This window comes from Colobus angolensis, unplaced genomic scaffold, assembly GCF_000951035.1.
Source record: "Colobus angolensis palliatus isolate OR3802 unplaced genomic scaffold, Cang.pa_1.0 Scaffold566, whole genome shotgun sequence".
Lineage (NCBI taxonomy): Eukaryota > Metazoa > Chordata > Mammalia > Primates > Cercopithecidae > Colobus > Colobus angolensis.
Genome location: NW_012119221.1, coordinates 968,707 through 985,713, shown reverse-complemented (window position 1 = coordinate 985,713; position 17,007 = coordinate 968,707). Strand labels below are relative to the sequence as shown.

General features: G+C 37.9%; 1 protein-coding gene across 2 annotated transcripts in view; it reads left to right on the top strand.

Moving 5' to 3' along the window:
* Positions 1–17,007, top strand: part of CLOCK (clock circadian regulator) — a 121,893-nt gene that overhangs the window by 81,399 nt on the left and 23,487 nt on the right. For both annotated transcript variants that reach the window (XM_011961707.1, XM_011961708.1), the window contains 8 exons: positions 2,587–2,707; positions 7,142–7,255; positions 7,393–7,511; positions 10,130–10,212; positions 10,425–10,531; positions 12,620–12,767; positions 13,301–13,376; positions 16,523–16,664. In XM_011961707.1, the coding sequence (XP_011817097.1) occupies positions 2,587–2,707; positions 7,142–7,255; positions 7,393–7,511; positions 10,130–10,212; positions 10,425–10,531; positions 12,620–12,767; positions 13,301–13,376; positions 16,523–16,664 (910 nt within the window). The remainder of the gene's footprint in view (positions 1–2,586; positions 2,708–7,141; positions 7,256–7,392; positions 7,512–10,129; positions 10,213–10,424; positions 10,532–12,619; positions 12,768–13,300; positions 13,377–16,522; positions 16,665–17,007) is intronic.

The following is a 17,007-nucleotide window of genomic DNA, read 5'->3' as shown; positions in this document are numbered from 1 at the left end:
ACTGGGTAATTTATAAAGGAAAGAGGCTTAATTGACTCACAGTTCAGCATGGCTGGGGAGGCCTCAGGAAACTTATAATCATGGTAGAGGGGAAGCAAACACGTCCCTCTTCACATGGCGACAAGAAGCAGAAGTGCTGAGCAAAAAGGGGGGGAGCCCCTTACAAAACCATCAGAACTTGGGAAAACTGAGTATCACAAGAACATCAGCATGGAGGTATCTTCCCCCATGATTCAGTCACCTCCCACTGGGCCCTTCCCATGACACATGGGGTTTATAGGAACAGCAAGATGAGATTTAGATGGGGACACAGCCGAACCATATCAGATTATTTTTTGCATCAATATTGTGTACTGTTGTATTTTGATTCTTTATTTTGTCAATAGAAGGCAACTTTCTAGCATTTGTATTATTCAGGCCTGAATTTTTTTTATTATTTTTTGAGACAAGAGTCTTATTCTGTCGCCTAGGCTTGAGTGTAGTGGTAGGATCTCAGCTCACTACAGCCTCTGCCTCCTGGATTCAAGTGATTGTCCTACCTCAGCCTCCCGAGTAGCTGCAACTGTAGGTGCACACCACCATGCCCAGATGATTTTTGTGTTAGCAGAGACGGGGTTTCTCCATGTCGGCCAGGCTGGTCTCGAACTCCTGACCTCAGACAGTTGGCCTGCCTCAGCCTCCCAAAGTGCTGGGATTACAGGCATGAGCCACTGCACCCAGCCATGCATGAATTTTTAGTTCACTACTTCTTTAGTTATAGAGGCTTTTCAGACTTCCAGAAAAATCCTTTATTGAAATACAGATATATTTTTGGTGTGGTTACCCTTTAAGCCATTATCAAATACCTCCTTAGTCTAAAATCAGTTATTGTACTAATAACTGTTAAACATAGGGCACGGTGTTAATGTGCCTTGATTGGAAGTGAGAAAGATAAAAGGTGTAAGAGATAGGCCCTTTTATTCACCTATAGGGCAACAGGGCATAGACATTAAAATATGGTCGTCCTTTGGTATCCATGGGGGATTGGTTCCAGCACCCGCTGCAGATACCAAAATCCATGGATGGTCAAGTCCCATAGATAAAATGGTGTTGTATTTACATGTAACTTGCACACATCTTCCTATTTACATTAAATCATCTCTGTTTGTAATAACTAATACAATATCAATGCTATGTAAATATGTGTTATACTATAGTGTTTAGGGAATAATGATTAGAAAAATGTCTGCACATAGTCAGTACAGACACAACCATTTGTTTTTGTTTTTGTTTTTGTTTTCCTGAATAGTTTTGATCCATAGTTGGCTGAATTCTGCTAAATGGGAAATGAATGATGCAAGTAATAAATACTAAAGGAATTTTATTTTTAATGTGGATTATGGTGTTAAGGCAATGCTTTCTTGAAAGAAGTAATTTGAACTGGTCTTTGAAAGGTGAAAGATACAGATATGTAAAGAAGGGGATGGTCATTTCACTTCATGGAGCGGGCTTGGAGGGCTGGAGAAAAGACGGAAGAAATGATGGGAATGTGTGGCCTATATGAAGAATAGTATTAGGTTGGTACAAAAGTGATTGCATTTTTTGTTAGTAAAAGTATGGTACCAACCTAATACAACACCTTCTCACCATTCTTACTGCCTCTGTTTGTTGTTGTTTGTTTGTTTTTTGTTTCTAAGTAGTGGAGCTCTTCAAACAAAATCTTTACAGATGCGTGAAGAACAAAAAGTAGAACTGCTTTAATTTAATGCAGGGGCAGGACCCTGAGCCCTGCCTCGTAGCTCCCTTTTACTTCCCCAACTTCTAGTCCCACCTTTACAGTCCTTGAGATACTATCTCAGTATCCCTAGGATTCCACAGAGCAGTTTGAAATGCAGGAAACTAGGTAGAATGCATAGTAGCAAATGTAAAGTCATGGAAGTTTTGTTATCAATGGTACTTAACTATCAGAACTATCTTATTCCTTTGATTCCACAGCTGTGGCACGTTGTAGCCGACCTGATGTTTGCCAAATTGCTATTGATTAATCACAATTAAAGCTATATATTAGCAAGAATTATAATGCTTAACATATTAGATGTCCTTTTGAGGGGGGATAACTAAATACAAGGCTTTTGTACAATGGGATGTAGGATAAATGCCAGGAAAAGATGAAGTAAAGAACATATTGGACAACTGAAATCACACCAAAGCAAAATCTCCTCTTTATTTAGTTTGTGTCTAGTCCTTTATAGTAGGATATACCACCATTGTTTACCATAGATTTGAATACATGTTAAGGCTCTGACTTGTCGCCAGAGATTTTTCTTATTAGCTCTCTTGGTCACATTGTATTTTGAAATATTCAAAATGTTTTGGTGAAACAGCTTTGCAAATAATTTATCAGGCTTTCAGAGTCATATTGGTCATGGATTGGATGACAGTATCATCTCAATCTTGTTTTTTGAGATTTGGTCTGTAAGTTGACATTTGTTGGTTTTCACAGATAATTGAAAGCTAACTTCTGTGTTTAATAGCGATTATGTACTTTTAAAACAATTGTCTCTTGAATCATTAAAGTTATTTTACTTTTAACAATTTTCTTTTCAGTCTGATCTTGTGGATCAAAGTATATTTAATTTTATCCCAGAAGGGGAACATTCAGAGGTTTATAAAATACTCTCTACTCATCTGCTGGAAAGTGATTCATTAACCCCAGAATATTTAAAATGTAAGTAGTAGCTGTTAAGCAAAAAAGTCAAATGTTATATTCGGTAGCACTATCCTTTTGCAAGTTTATGAAAAATACGGACTTCTTTAAATACAGCATTACACCATATGCCCTGTTAGGTCCTTTTTCAATATTAAAATATACATAAGATGAAATTGTGACCATATTAAAAATCTGAAATCTATTTCAGAGTATATTGAAATCACATCTTATTTGTTATAATAAATCCTGGACTCCCATTATGCCATAAAGCTGTATTTTATGCAAAAGTGAGACCTGGCAATATATTGCTACTAATTTATAAATAAAACCTTACTGTATTTAATGAGGGAAAATTAAACTTTCTGATTTTCACCATTGTTAACCAATTGGACATTCAAACTGGAAAAAATTCTATGTTTCTTTTAAAGTTATTAAATATAAAGATAAATTATCTACTTTATTAATTAAACAGTCGTTTGTTAGATGTATCTAATTTGCTAGGCACTTGTGCTGTATCATAAAAATATCAAGAATAGTGAAAATAGTTCTCACCATCAAGAAACACAACATATTATGGTAGAATCAGACATTTCTATTAGGTCCATTGACAAATCGATTTGACCAGAGTACCTCATTTTTTTCATATATTACCTTGTATAAAATCCAGAATTGTTACAGCACTGTATTTGGCCATTAGCTATTAGATACCTTATTGAATCACCTTTTTCATTATTTTTAAATGTGTCTCATCTGCTAATACATTATCTTAAAGATTCTTTGTGTTTGAATCCTCAAATTCTATAGCATACTGTCTAAAAATTAAGATACACACACGCACACAAATTTGTATGTATCTATAACTTTGATAAGAGTGGATGGCCTTTCAGCGAGAGTTGAGAAAAACAAGACTTGGAGAATTCATTTGAAGCCTTGTTTTAAAACCAAGTTTATATGACATTGACCATTACTAGGTCACTCTAGTCTGGTACTTAGAAAGATTTAGGCTGGATATAATAGATGCCTACAATTAGTATTTGAAGCCATGGATGGAATGGTATTGCTTGAGGTAAATATATAGAACGAGGAGAGAAGAATTAGAAAGGTGGAACCCAGCCGAGTCCAGTAGCTCACGCTTGTAATCCCAGCACTTTGGGAGGCTGAGGCGGGCAGATCACTTGAGGCTAGGAGTTGGAGACCAGCCTGGCCAACGTGGCGAAACCCTGTCTCTACCAAAAATTAGCCAGGCATGGTGGTGCATGCCTGTAGTCCCAGCTACTCTGGAGACTGAGGTAGGAGAATTGCTTGAACCCCGGAGGCGGAGGTTGCAATGAGCCAGGATCACACCACTGCACTCCAACCTGGGCGATAGAAGGAGACTCTGTCTCAAAAAAAAAAAAAAAAAAAGAAAGGTGGAACCCTTTGGAGATAGCAATAGGAAGACAAAGGAGAAGGTGTTTGCTTTGAAGACCCTACTAAGAATAAAATTGGATGGAGAACTAAATAAAAGCCTTTGGCAGAAAAAGCTTCTGCTTCCAAGAACAGAAATGATAATGGCAAAAATACTTAAGAAAAGTCTTAATTAAATGGCTTGCGGATCTCCTCGTTAAACAAGTGATATACAGAAGAGTTCTTTCCCCAGAAAAAAGAAAGTTTCATGCCAAAAGAATAAACACAAGTTAAAACACAGGGAAAACTGCTTAGAAAATTCGGTAGGTCATTTTGGCCATAATGAAGTTGAGGTACAGATGGTGTAATTTGTGTTGAGAGAAGGAATAAGGACAGAATTAATAAAGGTGCTAATAGTTCATCCTAAGGAATTTGAGTTTTATTTTTTACAGAGTAGAGAGCCAGTGGAGGAGATTTGGGTAGTTTTGTTGTCTGCAAAAAAAAGAATAAAGAAAAAAAATCAGGTAAGTAGTGGAAAGTTCGTTTGGAGAAGGCTAGGAAGAAAATTTGAAGCGGTGGGTTGCCTACCCCAGGCCTACGTGGCTTCTGCTTCATAAAGAGGCCCTGAGTCTGAGAGCTGAATAAGAGCCCTGGATTTCTCTGTCATAGTGGCTCAACTCAGGCTGTGCTCACCTAACCTGCAGATTTCCTACTATACAAATCAAGTGATAGCTTTATGGAGTTACTCCTCAGTTTCATTCCTAGGGTTCAGTTAAACACAACCAGAGATCTTATGGATCATACCATTCTGATGACAAAGCTGGCCCTGCTGCCTGGTACAGTAACTATAACAGCTCTTCTGCGTCATGGAGGTCCAGGTCTTCATTGCAGTGGAAGCATCTTTCACCAGCATCTCTGGCCTAGAGAGAGCAGCAGTACCTTGCTTATAAAAGTTGCTGCTACTTTCATCATCTGGTTTGGGAGATTAAAAAAATCACTCAGGTAGAAAATTTTTAAAAGAACCAGACTGGAGACAAAAAGGAAAACCATATAATCCTAGCAATAAAAGTAAGGATGGGCTGAGCACAGTTCATGCCTATAATCCCAGCACTTTGGGAGGCCAAGGTGGGCAGATCGTTTGAGCCTAGGAGTTCAAGACCAGCATGGGCAACATGGTGAAACACTGTCTACACAATAAAGAGAAATACAAAAATTGGCTGGGGTGTGGTGGCACATGTCTGTAGTTCCTGCTACTCGGGAGGCTGAGCTCGAGGATCACTTGAGCCTAGGAGGCAGAGGTTGCAGTGAGCTGAGATCATGCCACTGTAGTCCAGCCTGGGTAACAGAGTGAGACTTTGTCTCAAAAAAAAAAAAAAAAAAAAAAAGGATGGAGGATGGAAAGGAAAGTATATGACTGTTAAGTGTGTAAACTCAATAAAACTTGTGATAGGCTCAGACGACCAAGTGACTAAGAATCATCAGTGGGGAATATTGAAGATAGTTAGATTTTGAACCTATTAGGCTAGATGATAAAGCCATCTATGATGATATTAACAGAAGAATATAAGCTTGAAGTAGTGAGGAAAGAAAGGTGTTACTAGTCCTTGAGTGCTGAAGTAGTACGGTGAAAGTAGTTATAAGTCTAAGAATAATAGGCAAGACTGAATCAGAGTGGCAGAATATGGAGGCATAATGAATACATATTTCGATTACCTAGATGCAAGGTAATTTGCAACTACACTAAATTGGTGGGCTTCCTTTGTGAAATAAGTAGCAGGTCTTGGTGACAGATTAGGTTTGGGACTTGTGATGGGAAGAGAAGAGACCAAATTGATATGGTTTCTAACTTGGGAAATAAGCATACATAGACGAAGGGAACTTGAAAGAACGATAAATTCACTTTCAGATATTTTGAATTTAAGTTACTGATGGGACCATCAAGTACAAATGTCCTGAAAGCAAATTATAGGAAACTTTGTCTCACATAAAATGCTAGAGTTGGAGAGAGAGATTTAGGATCAGAAGAATCTTTGTGAAAGCCCCTGGTATGAAAATGGATTAGCAGAAGATATAGGCATAGTCAGTAAGGTAGGAAGGTAAGTTTATGCTGTGGGAATGACAAAGCATGACTTTAAAGAAGTGGAAATGAAAACCCATTGAAGTTAACAATACAAATGTTAGTAATCTTGAGAAGAATAATTGCTATAGAGGTGTAAGGATGAAAGCCACAGTGTGTGAAGTTAAGGGAAATGAATATATGGAAGATGGAGCCCATAATGAAAAGGAAGGAGATCAATAATACCAAAATAATTAGCAAAACTCCTTTGAGATGGAAGACTGAGCAAATTTAAAAGTAGATAGTAAGGATCCTTGACCAGGTGCAGTGGCTCTCGCCTATAATCCCACCACTTTGGGAGGTTGAGGCAGGAGAATTGCTTGAGCCCAGAAGCTTGCAACCAGCCTGGGCAACATAGTGAGACCCCATTTCTATAAAAAATTAAAAATTAGCCAGGTATAGTGTCTCACATCTGTAGTCTTGGCTACTTGGGAGGCTGAGGAAGGGGGCTCACTAGAGCCCAAGAGTTCACTGCTGCAGTGAGCTGTGATCATGCCACTGCACTCTAACCTGGATGACAAAGCAAGATGCTGTCTCAAAAAAAAAAGAAAATAAGGACCCAAAGGTGTAGATGCTCAAGGAATAAGGAACAGTGATGTGGCCCGGGTGCTAGAGAAAATAGGAAAGACTATAAATAGTAGAGATGAAAGGATTAGCTTTAGAACATGAAGCAAAACTTTCCTTTGAAAGTAAGTGAAGAAGGAAAAGGATGAATAGATAAAAATAGGAAAACATTAAGTTGTTTGCACCAGAAAATCTATTTTCCCTGTTAAAGACAAAGTGAGGTCCTCTCCTGAAGTTACTCTGCTTTTATGAACTAAATGTTATTGACGACTTCTGTTGGGGAAAATAATGGTCGTAAACTTACACAACTTTTGTGATCTAATTTTATGTGGTATATCATTGTTTTATATCACAAATATGTGATTTTTAAAATCTCTTTATTTCAGCAAAAAATCAGTTAGAATTCTGTTGTCATATGCTCCGAGGAACAATAGACCCAAAGGAGCCATCTACCTATGAATATGTAAAGTTTATAGGAAATTTCAAATCTTTAAACAGTGGTGAGTTAAAATGCTTCTCTCACAATGTGTTTTAACTTGTTATTTTTCTATGCTCTTAAAGATATAGATGTTTGAATATCAGTAACAACTACGTTTTGCTTGCATAACTCACAATACCTTTTTCCCTGTTGTTTTAGTATCCTCTTCAGCACACAATGGTTTTGAAGGAACTATACAACGCACACATAGGCCATCTTATGAAGATAGAGTTTGTTTTGTAGCTACTGTCAGGTTAGCTACACCTCAGTTCATCAAGGTATGTTTCTAATTTTATTTCCCTAAGGGGATTTCAGTTCATATGCTGAGAACTGCCTGAAACTTTCTGCAGACAATGAGGTGGAATGGCTTTGAGTCATTAAATATGCATGATAATACTTTTGAAAGGACAAGTTATCAAGACACTCATTAAATTGTATAACTAATTTTTTAGTATATATCCTTTGCAGTTAACCGGTGATTATTATATGTCAATATGCCCTACTTTTGTGGAAGATTTGAGGATCCTTTTGTGTATGGTTCATTATTAAAAGGGAAAGTCCAAAAATCTAGGTTTTTGGAATCTTTATTTTTAGAAGGTCACTTTTAAATTTTTATTTGAAATGTACAAGTGACTCTTTACTACATAAAACTTACCTTTTCAAATGTAAAATTAAGTATTTTGTTTTTATTCCTGGGCCCAACAAACAGATGATTAGTAGGGAAGTGGAAAAGTGAAATAGTTCAACCACTTGAAACTGACTGGAAAAAGGCAGCCAGGCTAAGATTTAAAATTTAGGCGGGGCCAGGCGAGGCAACTCATGCCTGTAATCCCAGCACTTTGGGAGGGCAAGGTGAGAGGATTGCCTGAGCCCAGTAGTTTGAGACCAGCCTGGGCAACATGACAAGACCCCATCTCTACAAAAAATACAAAAAATTAGCCAGGCATGGTGTTACACATCTGTGGTCTCCAGTTACTCAGGAGGCTGAGATGGGAGGATCATTTGAGCCCAGGAGGTCGAGGCTTCCGTGAACTGTGTTTGCATTTTATTTTGAGACAAGAGTCTCACTCTGTCTCAGATAAATTTGGGGGGACATCTTAGTATAGGACAAAGTACTGAATTATTAGAAGATCTTAAACCAGTCTTGCTCTGTTTGTTTTGATCTTATGAAATAATAGTTGTTAATGTTTGAGTGCTTACTACATGCTATGTATTTTACATGCATTATCTCATTTAATTCTTATGACAGCCCTATAAGGTAGATGCTATTACGATCCCTCATTTTACATTATAAGGAAACAGAGGCTTAGGGAAGTTAACTTACTTACCCAAAGTCTCAGCTATTAGTGATGAAACTGGGACTTGATTCTATTAATTAATAATTATTTTTTTCTCAAAGTCCAACCTCACAGCTATTACAGTGTGCTGCAGGTCATTCAGGGACACAGAGGCAGGATGGGATACATTGTTTAGTATGACTAGAGTCTAGGGTTAGTGTGTGGAGGGGGAAGAGATAGTGGGAGGTAAGGCTACAAAAGTAATCAGAAACCAGAAATAAAATTTGTTTATTTCTTGTTTATTTCTCCATGCTGAAGAGAGTTTAGCACAAGGAACCATTAAAGGTTTTTTAGCAGGGAAGTCATATAATATTGGAGTATTAGTAAGGTAATAGAAGAGAAGATGAGTTGGCCCTAGAAGAGAAGATGAGTTGAAGGACAGAGAGACTGGTGAACACTGTAGCAAATCAGTGATGGCAGGGGTCTAAATTAATGCACTCAAGATGGATGAGATGGAACTGATTTTTTAAATACTTAGATGAAATGGAAAAGATTTAGTAGTGGCCACTTAGATGATGAAAGGTAAAAATGAAAGTATGTTTTAACTATCAGATTTCTAGACACTGGCCACTATACATGTATAGAATAATATGGAAGATTGTGTGACTGGGTGTGAGGAGTAAAGCAATTAGTTTATTTTAGTACATACTGAATTTGAGATGTGTGAGGACATTCAGATAGTTGGAAATATGGATCTGTAATTCAGGAGAGAGGTCTGAATTTTGATGAAGTGTTTATAGGCATGTGTGAATGGAAAATGTGTAGAGTGAGAAGTACCCACCCAAAAGCTTGCATCTAAAGGTGTTTATTACCACATTCTTTAGTACTGGAAAAGTAAAACGTATTAACTTGTTTAGAAGGGCCTGCATTTTAGCTTATGCCTAGAATCTCAGCACTTTGGGAGGCTGTGGTAGGCAGGTTGTTTGAGCCCAAGAGTTGAAAACCAGCCTGGATAACATAGTGAGACCCCCATCTCTACAAATAAAAATACAAAAATTAGCCGGGCATGGTGGTGCATCCCTATTGTCTCAGCTACTTAGGATGCTGAGGCAGGAGGATCACTTGAGCCCGGAATGTTGAGGCTGCAGTGAGCTGAGATCACACCACTGCACTGCAGTGAGCTGAGATCACACCACTGCACTCCAGCCTGAGTGACAGAGTCTGAAACAAATAAGTAAACATATACATACATACATAGAAACAACTAACTTGTTTAGGAAAAGTGATCTAGTAATGACAATTTATTTATTTAACCTCCACCTCCTGGGTTCAAGTGATTCTGCTGCCTCAGCCTGCTGAGTAGCTGGGATTACAGGCACCCGTCACTGTGCCCTGCTATTTTTTGTATTTTTAGTAGAAATGGGGTTTCACCATGTTGGCCAGGCTGGTCTCGAACTCCTGACGTAAGTGATTTGCCCACCTCAACCGCAACCTCCCAAAGTGCTAGGATTACAGGTGTGAGCCACCACGCCTGGCCATGACTTTTATTTTTATATGTAGCAATATTTAATATTCTTAAGGACACAAAGTATTTATGAATTTTAATTATTTATTTGTAGGAAATGTGCACTGTTGAAGAACCCAATGAAGAGTTTACATCTAGACATAGTTTAGAATGGAAATTTCTGTTTCTAGATCACAGGTAACTCCTTTTTTAATTCCATGGAAAGGTAATAGTCATGTTATATAATTCTTAAAATTAATGGATTTCAAGAGGAAGCTCTTTTTTAAATTAGGACTTTGAAACCTGTTCCCATTTTTTAAAAATAAAGCCTCCCTCCCCAATTTTATTTCTAGTTGGAATATTTCTTATTATGGAAAAACTTATAATAATGATTTTTCTGTGTAATTTAGGGCACCACCTATAATAGGGTATTTGCCATTTGAAGTTCTGGGAACATCAGGCTATGATTACTATCATGTGGATGACCTAGAGAATTTGGCGAAATGTCATGAGCACTGTAAGTAGATTTTAACATTTCTGGTGATAATAACTTTATATAAACAGAAGTCCCATCCTGAAATTATAGGTATAAGACACAGATTTATAATCATTTTCATATTTTTGAAATGTACTAAAAGATTTTGCTCTGTGTATATAACAAATCTAGTGGGAATTATTGATCAAGTTTAAATTAAACTTGTTCCTATTTTTATAATAAGTAGAATTTCATGATATAGCATCTAATACACCTTGTTCTGAAGCATGTGACCTCTATATCTGGAGTAAGAGAAGTAGATTCCTTTGAAAATTGTAATATGTCAAACTTTTGAAATATTGTTTCCTAAATTTTGGTTTTGAGGCATGTGCATCTTTTCAGGAGCTAGCTACATGTTTAGAAAATCTGTCTTAGAAAGCTCATAGTAAGTGTTTGGTGTTACCTGCTTATTATTATTGTTGTTAAGAGCAGGAACATTATCCTCCTTTGTGCCAGGCACTGTTCTAAATCCTTTACATCTATTACCTCCATTATTCTCCATCACAGTTCTAAAAGGTAGATACTATTATTGTCTTCATGAGTAAGCTGAAAACACTACGTAAGGCTAAATAGTTCACCCATAATTTCATCGCTCATTGGTGGCAGAGACAGGATTGGAGCCTAGGCCGACTCTTTTATCACATGTATTTATTTTAGAAGTTTGTTTTAATGATGAGGTTTGTCTTAATGATATGTTTTATTTGCTTCTCTGATCTTCCTCCCAGATGCTTACCCTCTTGAGTGTTCACTAAAGCCTAACTAGATATTTTAGACCTTTTCATGACATTTTGTGCTGCTTTTATAAATCTCTGTGTATGAAAATGAAGCAGGTTGTATAATAGCATTAACTCTATGGAAAATTTTCAGAGTAAAGTCATTTCAGCACAAAAGATATGGGCATTAAGTGCCATGATGTTGTGTAAAGAGCTGATACCTGTATTAACTAGCTGGGTAACTTTGGACAGCAAGTTTGTTTGTAGACCTTGATTTCCACCTTAGAGAGTGAGAGGCGGTGGCGGCGTGGTAGGGGGAGTTGGGGGAGAGATTGAGAGATCCTTGACCAGCATTTCCTAAGCTTTGTTCCACCAAATATTGATCCATACGAAAAAGACTTTTTAGTCAAGGAAGACGGGGAAACACTTCATAATGCCTCAGAGAATCTGCACGTGCATTAGCATACTGTAGGTTTTGAGAAAAGTGAAGACACGAAAGTTTCCCAAATTAATTTAACTGCAAATCCCCCCCCCTTTTTTTTTTTTTTTTGAAATGGAGTTTTGCTTTGGCACCCAGACTGGAGTGCAGTAGCGCGTCTCAGCTCACTGCAACCTCCACCTCCCGGGTTCAAGTGATTCTGTTACCTCAGCCTCCTGAGTAGCTGGGATTACGGGCACGTGCCACCATGCCTGGCTAATTTTTGTATTTTCAGTAGAAATGGGGTTTCACTATGTAGGACAGGGTGGTCTCAAACTCCTGACCTCAAGTGATCCACCCACCTCTGTTTCCCAAAGTACTGAGATTACAGGCATGAGCCACCACACCCGGCCCAAAACCCATTTTTTTGCTTAATATCTGTTAAAAGGCTTCAGAACTTTAAATCTACAGCACATGTTTTGGCAGTTACTGCACTCAGTTACTTCAGACAGTGAAGTTATTTTGATTTTGGTTAGTTAAGGTTTAAAATTAAATGCTTTGAAGGTTCTGTGCCTGCCAGAGTAGCTAGGAGAAAAAACTCAGGGGTCATTATTTATTGTTATTACCCTCTGTATATCTAGGCAGGAGGAAGTCAGCAGTGTGAATTCTTAAGTATTCGGAAGTTAATTGTGTATGGAAAGATTGTAAGATCAGCAGTGACTAGCTCTGAGTTGGGCACTGTGGAAGATCTGATCATTGCTTGGGACCTTAAACTAGCTCTAAAGAATACCATTTTCATATTGACATATATGTTATCAAAAGGCCTGAAAAAGAATTGTATATGTAAACTTAAATGTAAATGATAGCTTTTGGTTAAAAAACAAATTCTTTGTAACTAATATGAATTAAAGAAAAAATATTTTTCTATTTTCCTTCTAGTAATGCAATATGGGAAAGGCAAATCATGTTATTATAGGTTCCTGACTAAAGGGCAACAGTGGATTTGGCTTCAGACTCATTATTATATCACTTACCATCAGTGGAATTCAAGGCCAGAGTTTATTGTTTGTACTCACACTGTAGTAAGGTAATAATTCTTTTAGAAAATTTCTGAATTATTGTAACATCCTATGATGATTTTGGCAATGTAACTTTTATGCGTAACTTGTTAAAGAGCTACAAAGTGCTCTTTTCTCAATTTCTGATACATCCTTTCAATGTTGCTATAAGCATTATATATAAATATAGAAATGATATAGATATATAAGGCTTGATACAAGTTTTGTGCTTTACAGCAGAAATTATTGCTGACATTTATGTAGCAGTGTCAGTCATGTAAAAAGAAAACTGTAGGTAGATAAGCATACACTTCCTCTACTTAGTTTTTCTTAATTTAAGTATTACGGGGTTATGGATCATTTACAGCAGTGTTTGAAACTTTAAGATACCTAGAAAAATGCAAGTTAAATTAAGACATTACAGGTATATTTTAGGTTTGTGTAGCACATAGCAAATAGTCTAGATGAGCAGATGAGACACATAACACTGAATAGTTACAACTGTGCAGTATTTTAAGTGAATGACCAAACACTAAAATTTGATTATTTTTTCCATTTGTAGTTATGCAGAAGTTAGGGCTGAAAGACGACGAGAACTTGGCATTGAAGAGTCTCTTCCTGAGACAGCTGCTGACAAAGTATGTTTCTTACAATTTAAAAAACATGATTTTTAATTTCTCCCCAATGAAAGATGAAACTTGAAAATAGGAAAATTATTTTTCAAATACTTTATTTCCTCACTTATAACAGGGATGTGATTATACTTTACTACTTATTTTTAATTTAATATTTTAGAGTTTCACCTGCCTCTAAAAAGAAAATTGGATGAGAGACATTCTGATCTCAGATTAAAACTACCAGTTATTCCCAGTGATGTACTAGTCTCTGGCTAGGTTATTTATATGAATTATGAAATATAATTTACACTTCAGATACTTTTATCTGGTAGATAATACCGCCACTTTGAAAATACTGAAATTGGGGTTTCAAGAGGGGAAAAAAATCTCCTCTAAAGACACTGGCTGGGAAATTATAGTCAGAATTTGGACTCTGGTTTCTTTTTTGTTATATCAGGTCAAAAGTGTAGTATATTAGTTATCTATAGCTGTGTAACAACTAACTCCAAAATTTAGTGATAAAAAACAACACACTTATTATCTCCCAGTTTGGTGAATCAAGAATCCAGGCACAGTTTAGCTGGACCCTCTACTTCAGATTCTGTCATGAGGCTATAATCAAGGTGTTGGTGGGAGCCACAGTCATCTCAAAGTTCAACTGAGGTGGAATCTGTTTCCACCTCACTTAGTGGTTGCTGGCACACAAGTTTCTCATGGGCAGTTGGACTGAGGGCCTTGGTTTCTTGCTGGCTGAAGGCTATCCTCAATTCCTTTCCAGGTGACCTTTTCCATAAGAGCAAGCATGCAAGATGAGCCAGGGAGAGAAACTATAAGTTGGAAGTCACAGTCTTTTGTAAACTAATCACAGAATTGATATCTCACCACTTTTGTCTATTCTATGCATTATAGAAGGAAATCAGTAGGTCCAGCCCGCACTCAAAGTGGGAGGATTATACAAGGGCACGAATACCAGGAGGCAGGAATTGTGAGCCATGTCAGAAATTGCCTACCACAGTATTTTTGGACCTGCAGAAAATAAGTGGAATGAAAAGAGTCAAAAATCTATATAAAACTTGACTTAAATAGGCAACATTCCAGGGGACAATATGGTGGATGTCATTCAGTCATTCAACAAATGTTATAAAGTACTTTCTACCCACCATGGCTCTAGATGCTGAGACTACAGCATTGAATAATGCAAACAACTTCCCTGCTTTCATAGATCCCATGTGAAAGAACTTTTCCAAAGAGGTTTTGTATGTTTAGAAGAAGAGGATATAGTATGTTTTGGTAAAAGACATTGTTTTCTGAGAAAAGTTCTTAAAATCTAGGGTTTCTTGATTAGGGGACCGTTATGAAAACTTAAGTAATACAGAGATTAATTATCCTTGTTTTTCCTTCATGCAAAGATTCAATCCTAGTAAATCCTAAATTGCCCTATTTCCAAAATACACTCCAGCTATATCTACTTTCTCACCGTATTTACTGCCAGCATCATGATCCACCTGGGGTTTAGGGACAAGGTCCTTCTGAGATATTGTTGAGAAACTTGAATGTGTGGATGGTTTAAAAATCATGAGTCTTGGCCGGGCGCGGTGGCTCAAGCCTGTAATCCCAGCACTTTGGGAGGCCGAGACGGGCGGATCACGAGGTCAGGAGATCTAGACCATCCTGGCTAAACTAACATGAAACCCTGTCTCTACTAAAAAGTACAAAAAACTAGCCGGGCGAGGTGGTGGTGGGCGCCTGTAGTCCCAGCTACTCGGGAGGCTGAGGCAGGAGAATGGCGTAAACCCAGGAGGCGCAGCTTGCAGTGAGCTGAGATCCGGCCACTGCACTCCAGCCTGGGTGACAGCATGAGACTCCGTCTCAAAAAAAAAAATCGTGAGTCTTGATGGGACCACCAAGGGGATGGGTATGTCTTGGGGCACTCCAGTATTAAGAGGTGATGGAGACAAGGAAGAATCAACAACAGGGGATAATAACTAGTAAGTTAGGAATAAAACCAGGTAGTTACTTAGAAGACAGGAGTATCAGTGAGGAGTGAATGATCAGCTTTATCAGATTCAGCTGAAATAAGTTAAATTTTAGATGAGTGCTGAGAACTGAGCATTGACTTTAACATTTAATTCATTGGTGATCAATAATAACAGATTTTATGGAGGAGTAGTGTAGGTGAAAGCATGATTAGAGTGGGTTTAAAAGAGAATTTTCCAGGATGGGGGAATTAGGGACAGTGAATAGGGAGGGGTTTTGCTACAAAAAGAAGAGAAATGAGGCAGTGGTAGGAAGGGAAAGTGGGCTTAAAGGAAGTTTTTGCCTTTTTTTTTTTTTAAGTTGAGAGAAATAACAGCATGTTTGTATACAGATGAGAATGAGATGATGGAGAAAGAAACATTGGTGATGGGAAAGATTAGTGTCGCTGTATGAAACTATGACACTCTAGCTCCTGGGCTTAAGCAGTTCTCTTGCCTCAGCTTCCTGGGTAGTTGGCATCACAGGCATTCACCTGGCTTTCTCCCCTATGTTTTCTTCTAAGTGTTACATAGTTTTAGCTGTTAACGTTTAGGTCTGTGATTCATTTTGAGTTGATTTTTTTGTTTTTTTTGTTTGTTTGTTTGTTTTTGAGATGGAGTCTTGCTCTTTTGCCCAGGCTAGAATGCAGTGGCAGGATCTCGGCTCACTACAACCTTCGCCTCCTCGGTTCAGGGGATTCTCCTGCCTCAGCCTCCCAAGTAGCTGGGATCACAGGCACCTGCCACCATGCCTGGCTAATTTTTGTATTTTTGGTAGAGAAGGGGTTTCACCATGTTGGCTAGGCTGGTCTCAAACTCCTGACCTCAGGTGGTCCACCTGCCTCAGCTTCACAAAGTGCTGAGATTACAGGTGTGAGCCACCACACCTGGTCTTGAGTTAATTTTTGCATATGGTATAAGAGATTCCAACTTCATTCTTCTTCTGTTTTTTTTTTAAATAGTAAATGAAGCCAAAACTTTCTGGCTATAACACATAAATTTTCATTTCTTTACATGTGTATGTACATACAGGTACTTTTGCCTTGTTACAGACAAAAACTGATTTTTTTGTTGTCGTTGATAACAGTATTGTGAATTTGAGATCTCTGAACTGAACCACAAGAAAACATTTATTTTACTCTGTCTCCTTAGAGCCAAGATTCTGGGTCGGATAATCGTATAAACACAGTCAGTCTCAAGGAAGCATTGGAAAGGTTTGATCACAGCCCAACCCCTTCTGCCTCTTCTCGGAGTTCAAGAAAATCATCTCACACAGCAGTCTCAGACCCTTCCTGTGAGTACCCTTACTTCAAAGCAGACTTCTTTAAAGTAACTAATCTGTTAGTTATTTATATCAGCATTTCTCATCAAATGCTTCTTTAAAATTAGAAGTTTTTACATTTCTGAAATATATTAACCTTTCCAGTGAGTTAAAGGCACATTGCCCACTTTTAGCAAAGAATTAAGTTCTTCAAGTAGCCTAGTAAAATGTGTAGGTGGTAATGGTGGTGGTGGTGTTTTTTTTTTTTTCTGAGATGGAGTCTCGCTCTGTCGCCTGAGCTGGAGTGCAGTGGCCTGATCTCAGCTCACTGCAAGCTCCGCCTCCCGGGTTCACGCCATTCTCCTGCCTCAGCCTC